Genomic DNA, 9,677 nt, shown 5'->3' with positions numbered 1-9,677 from the left:
TATAATGACCCCCTAGCCGGCTATTTTGGGCATATAAGGACACTTAAGCTGATAAAAAGGAAATACTACTAGCCGAACCTCTACCTAGACGTTGCCGAATACGTAAGGAATTGTCAGATCTACTAAGGCGTTATAGTAAGAACGTATAAGCTATATAGGGAGCTCTAACCATTACCAATCCCCTCACGACCCTTTACGGAAATTTCGATGGATTTTGTGATAGGCCTACCACTAGTAATATTCGAGGATAGATTAGTCGACGCGATTCTCGTTATCGTTGATAGGTTCACGAAATGGTCGCTATTCCTCCCTATTTTATTAACGATCACTGCTAGAGACCTCGCCGAACTATTCTATAACCACGTTGAACTACGCTTCGGACCCCCTGAGGGTATCGTATCCGACCGTAGATTACTATTTACGAGTAAGTTCTGGTCAAAACTATGCTACCTATCACAAATACGCCTTAGGCTTTCGATAGCGTTTCACCCGTAAACTGATAGGCAAACGGAACGTATAAACCAAACCCTTGAACATTACCTCCGGTGTTTTATAGACGATAAGTAAGTCTTATAGGCTTCTTTACTAAGATCTGCCGAATTCGTATATAATAACGCTATTAACGCAACAACTAGCATATCTCTATTTTAGGCCCTACTAGGATACTTACCCGACTTCCGGTAACGTTTCGAGGGCGAAACTCCCTATAAAGAGGTCCTAGCGGCGTCCGCGCGAGTTAAGAAATTGGAAAACCTCCGCTAGAAACTATAGGAATACTAGCGAAAGGCAAACGAAACCATGGTAAAATATTATAATAAGGACCACGTTCCGATATAATTTAAAAAGGGAGATCTTATTAGCTTGTTAACAAAAAACCTTAGATTAAAAGGGAGTAGAAAATTAGCACCCCGCTTTATCGGCCCTTTTCGCGTCCTATAGGCTATCGGAAAATAAGCTTACCGCCTAAGCTTACCTTAGTAATATGATCGAATCTATAATATCTTCTATATAACCCTCCTCGAACTATAGAGAAAAATACCCGGAAAGGGCAGCGAATCCCTACCGATACCCGACTTAGAAGACGAAGAGGAATACGAGGTCGAAGAAGTACGTGATAAAAAACAAATTGAGGACGAAAAATACTTCCTTATCAAATAGAAAGGATGGCCCTCGGAATACAACCAATAGGTTCCCTAGGGAGATATAGAAAATGCAACTAAAGCAATATACTCTTACTAGAAGCGGAAAAAAGGAGAAAAAACCCTTAGTTACTACGAAGGGATAGCGAAACCACCCCGAAAGACAAGGGAAACCCGGCTAATAAGCAGGGAAGGAGACGCCGAAACGGCAGTATAATAAAAGTATCTGAAAACACAACCGGGCCTACTCTCAAATCTCCTTTAAGGGAATAGGGAAATCCATTATAGTCCGCTCCTCTATCTCATCACCCCCGATAGAAGCATTGTTATCTGTATTAGAGTCTAGGGCATCTTAAGCCTCACGAACCTCCGCCGAAATACCTTCGTAAAACACCCGCTTTACTAGGGTCCACAGAACGTATCCCTTATCTCTAGGCAAAAGACGTATAAGTCCCTTCGAAAAACGGGCCACTCTCTACTCCCGGGTGTTGAAGAAATTGGGGGCGGCGATAGGAGGGAGCGCGGATCGACGGCCTATAAGAAATGCATTGTAGTCGGCCCGGGTTTGCTACCGAAACCATGGTTAGAGAACGCCGAAAACCTCACTCAAAACCACCTTGTTATATACCTTGACCTAGGCCTTATTGCCGGTCAACCTATGCTCTTTACGGTGAGCCTACTCCGAGGCGTCGAAGGACTTACAGAGCTCTATCATCTTCTCGGCGACTACTTGACGAGTCTCCGTAGAAAACGGCCATTCTAGCTCGCCACCATCCTCCTTAGCACTATTAATATCAACCTAGTCTAGCTAGAATACCTTATGGGCCCACGCTAGCACGTCACTTAGGTCCTGATAGTCGCCGAGTACCGCGGTCGCGGCCTAAGAATTGTTAGCCGCTATCTCTATATATAAAGCTTAGCGAAACCTATAGGAATATATGTCGAAGCGCGGCTAGAACACTGCTTATACGCGACGGAAGCCTTAGCGTCTATCACGTAGTTGATCTTGAAAGGGCGAGTCTAGTCCTCCTTCTACTCGGCAATTACGGTACGTAGGCAGTATATACACCAGAGGATCCTAACACGAACTAGGGCCTCCAAAAGAGGGCGGGTATTACGCACGGGGTTTCGTCGAGGTATCGTGATGTTTCCGGTACCTCGAAACCGAAGAAGAGCTAACGAAACGACGATTCTAATGAAGGGAAAGGGAGGGAAGTGAGATGCGAAGAGTAGAAGTGAAACGAAGAGAGGCTATGGGATTATAACAAAGGGACGCGTCCCCTGTTCTTATAGGCGAGATCTTGCTTTGTTTGCCTACCTCACGCTCCTGCCTATTTTGTATCGTTTACCCTATTATATGCTTCCTCCTAATTACCTGTCACCCCGCGTGAGGGCACGCGATTCTTAAAGGAGGGATGATTTGTTATGATATAATCAGACGTGAGGCCATTCCCAGATTGGTGCCTTAGGCCTATAGGAGGTTTGACCTCTCCGGAGGGGGATCGCCCATGTTTCCCTACCCTTCCGAGAAGGGTTCCCCGCGGGAACGAGACCCCGCTCCACGTGTCACATTTCCTCCCGCTATTAATATGGGGAGACTGTATATAAATTGGACCATATGGAGGAAGCCTGACGGCTCTTCAAGAAACAGTCTTGCACTTCTGGGAACCACCTATCTTGCTACCTTCTCCTACCTGATTGACAGGCACCTACCCTGACTTGTAGAGTATCTTTTAACAGTTAGTTAGAGTTGTCAACATTGGTCATTTATACCATACATTGTTCGTACACCAGCTTTCCGTCAACTACTTTTGATTTTTACTAATATAAAAATAAACGATATTAGATTATAGGACTTTATATAATTATTAGGAATTAGAATAATCTTTATATAAAGAGGGCAAACTTAATTATAATATATAAGCTATATTATATAGAGAGTATTTAGAGATAGAAAGATATCTAAGGCGGCGGTATTATTTAATTTAATAGTAGGTTAGTAGAGAGAGTATAGATCTTCTTCGATATTCTTCTTACCGAAGAGGATTCTTATAGCTCTTTATAGTAATCGGCTAGGCCCTAGCTTTTAGTTAGGGTATAGCGTCCGCAGCGCTATTATATATTATTATCTAATAAAAGCTACTATAGAGACCCGTTTCTATAGCAAGCTAATAAGCTAATAAAATCAATCCTTACTAGGGCAGCGTAGCTATCTAGCTAAGAACCGTTATCTAATATAGCCGAATAAGGGCTTACTATAGAGACTATAGTAAAGGTACTACTAGCTAATAATAACGTTCCTAGCTTTAGAGTAGGGCTTCAAATCTCTAAACGCGCCTACCAATATCATACGTATCACCTTATCACTAGGGTGTCTAGCGTATTAGTACTTAAGTATTATTTCTTAACTAAATATCTACCAAGGCGACTGCGAGGTCTTACACAAATACGGGACACTTACGCTCTATTTCCTAGCGCCCCACTCAGATCGCGCTAAGCTGAATTGGGTCGGGGAAAGTCCCATTTGTTTTTCTGGGACATGATCTGGAAAAGCTATGCAAGCAACAAATCATACATCCTCTCTAGACGCGCCAATAATTCATTCTTTACTATACAACAACGTGGAAATACCACAATATCAGTTTCCACTTTATATGTATTGTCGAATACCAAGTCTGTATACATGGTAGAAACTAGGTAATATACCGGAAACATCATATGACATTGGGAACTAGGCATACCATACAAAAGTGCATATTATAGTCAGTCATCATTGTCCGCACAGATTGTTAAAATAGCGGGTTTTGTTATTTTAGTTAAGTTAGAGTTGTTAATATTAGTCATTTATATCATATATTGTTCGTATACTAGCTTTCTATTAGTTATAAGCCCGGAATCGTTCTATTAAACCTAGCTATCGTCGAATTAAGGTCAAAGTAATACTATATCGTTACCCCCGTCGCCGAAGCTAACCCTAAACTAACCCCTAAATTAAGAATTAGAAGCCTATCTATAAAGGATAACGAATATAGCTAAATACCTCTCCGCGGGTATATCCTCTTATATTATACTAAAGGATATAACGATATAGGATATATAGCTAGCTAATATTAAATCGATTGTATATAATTCGACGTATAGGAGCTATATAATCTTAGTAATAATAAGAGACTAGAGCCGCTAGTAGTACCTAAGAAAGTTATTGTTAAAAGATACTCTATAAGTCAGGGTAGGTACCTATCAATTAGGTAGGAGAAGGTAATAAGATAGATAGTTCCTAAAAGTCAAAGACTATTTCTTAAAGAGCCGTTAGGCTTCCTCTATATCGTCTAATTTATATATAGTCTCCCTATATTAATAGCGGGAGGAAATATAATACGTAGAGCGGGGTCCCGTTCCTATAGGGAACCCTTCTCGGAAGGATAGGGAAACACGGGCGATCCCCCTCCGGAGAGGTCAAACCTCCTATGGGCCTAAGGCACCAATCTAGGAATGGCCTCACGTCTAGTTATATCGTAATAAGTAGATATAGGCTATCTAATAGCCTAGTTATTAAACTATAGAGACTAATATACCGATCTACTAAGTCTACTAATCCTATACTAGAATAGCTAAGGGGGTGTGTCGGAGTATAACGACCGGTATACCGGAGGATTTATTAATCCTATATATTTTTGTAATTAATGTTATATAATCAAGGCTCTATATAAATTGTAAGGAGAGCTGATACAGAAATACAGAGAGTTGAATACCATTGATTGGACCCCTACATTTACGATACGGCCCACGCCGACAGTAAGTGGCTGCCTTAGGTGCCGAGAGTAAGCAAACCCTGTAAACCTCTCGGGAGCACAGCTAGCTAGCATGCAGATAGTAATGGATCATCTTTACATATCATACCAAATTATACCACCTGATATACCCTTTACCTATATTTCATATGTTCAGATATCGTACAAGTTTTCTTCCCCAGATGAAATGAGAGGAGATAATTTGACCTCAGTTTGCTTGTCCCCGTGCATTCTCATGAGAACATCTCCTAGTCGACTTGCAATCTCGAAGCCGTGCACAAGCCTACCACGCATACCAAGCAGCGGTGCTGTCTTTTATAGTATGAGTCAAATCAAAGAATAGCCATAAAACACACTCCAAACTCCAGTCCCAAAACATGATGGCATGTGCTTATCACACGGCACAGTCTATTGCTTTGCAGCATTAGCCGCCGCAACATTCGCAGCAGCAGCAGCCGCCACCGCAGGGCCTTGATCAAGCTCGCGCTCTTTAGCCCAGATCTCCTCGACACGCCGGCGGTTGCTGCGCGCCTCGTCTCGGTTGCGCTTTGCGCGGTCGAATCGCTCTGCGGAGAGACATTTGTTCACTTCGACTTTGATATCATTGCAGCTTCCAATGGCTTTGTGTATAAATCCCTTGGCATGACACTCATCAAGAGCAGTCATGATCTCTTCGCAATCTGTGTGATATCGGTCAGTATTGGCAATTATAAAGCGGGATGGGATGGCTGGATGGATCTTCCGGGTATGGTGGACTCGACGTACTGACGTTGTAAGAGGTGTGGAGGTGAGAATGCATGATCGCGGTGGTATTAGGCTGAAAAGCAGAACAACTTGAAAGACAATTGCAAGTTCAATCGTACGATCAACGCAAAGCAAGAACATCGCGGTTCCGCAAAACGCCCGGGCGGTAAGGAGATCGGCCAGATTCTGCCGGGCGGACAGCCCCTCAGGCACACCGATAAAAAAAAAATACCGCCCCGATAAAAAAAAGTGGACGGGCGTGATCAGTTTTGTCACAACACTTTCAGAATGTCTTCCATGATTACGACCACGACATGGGTGAAGCGCGGTGTCGCTGCCCAGTTCCCTACCAAATATGAGATTGACGAGGCCGAGATGGGCCGCATATCTAAGCTTGCGCGCATTCAGCTTGAGGATGCGAAGGACGATATGAATGCTGCCCAGGAAGGATCCGGAGATGAGGGTGATGATGCTATGGAAGAGGATACTGAGGAGAAGCCCTCAGCCAATGGCACCGATGCAAAGGAGTGAGTAATATTAAGCGCAGTGAGGAACTCGTGCTGATCGGTTTTACAGCGATGATGATGTGTTGAAGGAATTCGACATGGATAACTACGACAAAGAGGAGGTCGATAATGACGGCGAGAAGGTTACCATGTTCGGCAATGTTCAATCCCTGGCCTACCACCAGCCCAACGAGGAGGACCCATACCTTGTGATCCCCGAGGACGAGGATGATGACGAACGGGAGGAGCTCCAGATTATGCCCCACGACAACCTTCTATTGGCAGGAAAGGTGGAGGATGAAGTTGCGCACCTGGAGGTCTACGTCTACGAAGACAAAGCAGACAACCTCTATGTGCACCACGACATCATGCTGCCCGGCATCCCGCTTTGCACAGAGTGGCTTGATATTCCCGTTGGCAAGAACCCAGAAGGTCGGACACAAGGAAACTTCGTGGCTATCGGAACCATGGAGCCCGATATCGAGATCTGGGATCTGGATGTCGTGGACTGCATGTACCCCAACGCGATTCTCGGACAGGGTGGCCAGGACGCCGAGAAGACGAAGAAGAAGCAAAAGAAGAAGGCCAAGGCCAACGACGAGTACCATATCGATGCCGTCCTGGCGCTGGCCGCCAACCGTCAGCACCGCAACCTGCTTGCCTCCGCCTCAGCCGATAAGACCGTCAAGCTCTGGGATCTCAACACCGCCACCTGCGCCAAGTCCTACTCCAACCACAAGGACAAGGTCTGCTCACTAGACTGGCACCCAACCGAGTCCACCATCCTGCTGAGCGGCAGTTACGACCGCACCGTCGTGGCAGCGGATATGCGTGCACCGGACGCGCAGGCCCGCTGGGGCGTCGACGCAGACGTCGAATGTGTCCGCTGGGACTCGCACGACTCCAACTACTTCTACGTGACCACCGATGGTGGCATGGTCTACCGCTACGATATGCGCAATGTCCCGGCCACCCTCGCCGAGTCCAAGCCCGTCTGGTCTCTGCAAGCACACGACTCCTCCGTTTCATCCTTCGACATCAACCGCTCCATCCCCGGCTTCCTGGTGACCGGCTCAACAGACAAGACCGTTAAGCTGTGGAGCGTCGAGAATGACAAGCCTACTCTTGTTGTCACGCGCAAGCTTGAGGTTGGCAAGGTGTTCTCTACTACCTTCGCCCCCGACCAGGAGGTCAGCTTCCGGTTGGCGGTTGCTGGTAGCAAGGGTAATGTGCAGATCTGGGATGCTTCGACCAACGGCGCTGTCCGTCGTGCGTTTGTGTCTCGTCTGCCTGACCTTGCTGGTGAAGTCCAGGAGCGCACTGTTGGTATCAATGCTGATGATGATGAGTCTGATGATGACGAAGAGGAGGATGGTGATGAGGGTGAGCCTCGTGGTGGTGATGGATGGGAGTCGATGGATGAAGACTAGATGGACACAGATACCCGTGGATCCTTCCGTTTCATATGCGTCAAAAAATAGATTTGCTGTGGGGTTTTGCATGTTAATGACTAGTCTGTTATGAAGTTTTGGAAATATGAGAACAATTCCAACGACTTTCAAGGCAATGTAGAAGTATGTTGTAGGGTAACTAGCAAGTACAAATACTGTCTTGAGAGAATATCCAATATGTATTCCTTGTCATTGAAGCAAGAACAAGTGCCTCCGAGACAGGGGCGGAGATAGTATATATACCCAGCGACACACAGTCACTAAATATTTGAGACAATGCACTCTACCATGACGCGGTACCTGGTTATTACCCTTACTTATTGCCTAGAGCTCGGGGAATACCTTAACTTCATGTAAATTTCCGTACCATATGGCCCTAGCCCGCTTCTAAGGTTCCATGATCCTTTTAGCGGACCCACATGGACAACCTTATCCTAAACCAGACCCCACATGTTGCACATACAACTACATCGTATCTGAACAGGCCACTTCTCGCAGCATAAAGGGTGACATCTGGGCTAATATTGCATTCGTTCTCTTCTAGTGTTAGCCATAAATAGGGAAAAGCCAATATCTATCATGTTGAAGATCTGTTATCGGCTGTTTTTTACGCAATGTCTCTCTTCGGTTTTCCTTGCTGATCGGTCGACCATCAAGAACTATATGGCCATCTTGGTTTTCCTCGTTTCTCTTGATGGTCGGTCTATTAAATGACAAGGTTATTAGTACAATTATTGATATCGCCAAACTTTTCGATTTTCTAGAGGTCCCCGGGGCGTGCAATAAGGATGCCTCTTATTCCATAGCAGCTCGACCAAATATAGGTCTGTCAAACTGACCCTCCTTTGAGATGACGAATTTTAATCTTGTATAGGCAAAACTAGATGTTAAGGTAGGAGTAGTACCTACTTAGGAAGGTGCACCTAAAATTTCAGGCAGGAGGGGGCACGATTGTCGAAGGGAGGTTCACTTGTATTTTTTGTAGGATGTATCGTGTCTCGGAGAATCCGATCTTGATCCGGCAGGTGCATACTTTGATTGCATCTCGCAAAACTTTCGATTTTCTCATCTATCAGGCTTGTCACCAAACCACCTCCTAACCACCATGCCTTCCTTCAATAAGGTTCTGGAAACGACGATACACATTCTGAGAAGGTTGTCTCTTAGGGTCACAGCCTGAACAAGTGATTTGAAAGTGATCTGGAAGTGATCTGATGCTTTCCCTTCACAAAGAACCGAACATCAAGCCAAGGGTTTGCGAAACCAATCTGTCGAGAATTGAGCACATATCTACGTGATAACTCTACTCTAGAACGTCCTGAGACCCATTTGTGGAATTATCAACAGGGAAGGTTCAAGGCCATCGACCCATTTCATGGGCGAAGACCGCATCGCTTTGGGTGCTGGACTGTATGATGAAAAATGGGACGCGATTTCCTTTGGCGAGTGGATCGACCAACTCCAATTTTCCATCCGGTAGCCTCTACCAGTGTTCCCTGTGCAAGGACGGTATTGTGTGAGACAGTATTATATGAGGCCGGCCTACAACTGGCCCTCGCCTGTGTTTTTTGTTAATTCCTGAATCCAACCAATTCGACTCGGGTTTAATAAAAAAAAACACAAGGTAGATCCTGTCTAGTCACTAGCAAGTATTCACATTTCTAATTGACTTAGGGCTACAAGAACACCCATTGACTTGAGGAAAGTCAAAAAAATGGACTCGCGGGGAATCGAACCCCGGACCACTCCCATGCTAAGGGAGTATTATACCACTAAACCACAAGCCCAGTTGATTGGTTGATTGACCAGAATAGTGCATTAATAACCAGAACTACTTTTGGTATGTCAATAGTCAGCTCTAATTTAATTCAATCTAGCCTAGAAAAAATATTGTCTGATGTTCTATTCTTCGTGTTTCCATAATAAAACCTGTAAATATAACCTTGTATTACGTACATATTACGACCTGCTAATTTCTATCAAGTTTAGGAGGGAGGTATTTCCAGAAAAACTGCGCAACGCCCAGAGTCGAACGGCGACGGGCAC

The 9,677-nt window shown here is 45.0% G+C and overlaps 2 protein-coding genes across 2 annotated transcripts; one reads left to right on the top strand and one right to left on the bottom strand.

Moving 5' to 3' along the window:
- Positions 1–5,338: 5,338 nt before the first annotated feature.
- Positions 5,339–5,729, bottom strand: N7537_009184 (COX assembly mitochondrial protein; the record flags this gene model as incomplete). Its single annotated transcript, XM_056900238.1, has 2 exons — positions 5,339–5,610; positions 5,696–5,729. The coding sequence occupies 2 exons, from the start codon at positions 5,727–5,729 to the stop codon at positions 5,339–5,341; spliced, it is 306 nt and encodes a 101-aa protein (XP_056748906.1).
- Positions 5,730–5,962: 233 nt separating this feature from the next.
- N7537_009183 (rRNA-processing protein PWP1) lies at positions 5,963–7,610 on the top strand (the record flags this gene model as incomplete). The annotated part of the gene is made up of 2 exons (XM_056900237.1): positions 5,963–6,201; positions 6,251–7,610. 2 exons carry the CDS (start codon positions 5,963–5,965, stop codon positions 7,608–7,610), a joined length of 1,599 nt encoding a protein of 532 aa, XP_056748905.1.
- Between the last annotated feature and the right edge of the window lie 2,067 nt (positions 7,611–9,677).

Source organism: Penicillium hordei (assembly GCF_028827395.1).
Source record: "Penicillium hordei strain IBT 12815 chromosome Unknown utg000005l_segment0_segment0, whole genome shotgun sequence".
NCBI classification, from domain to species: domain Eukaryota; kingdom Fungi; phylum Ascomycota; class Eurotiomycetes; order Eurotiales; family Aspergillaceae; genus Penicillium; species Penicillium hordei.
Note: the sequence above shows the minus strand (reverse complement) of the source record. Positions and strands in the feature narration are given on the sequence as shown.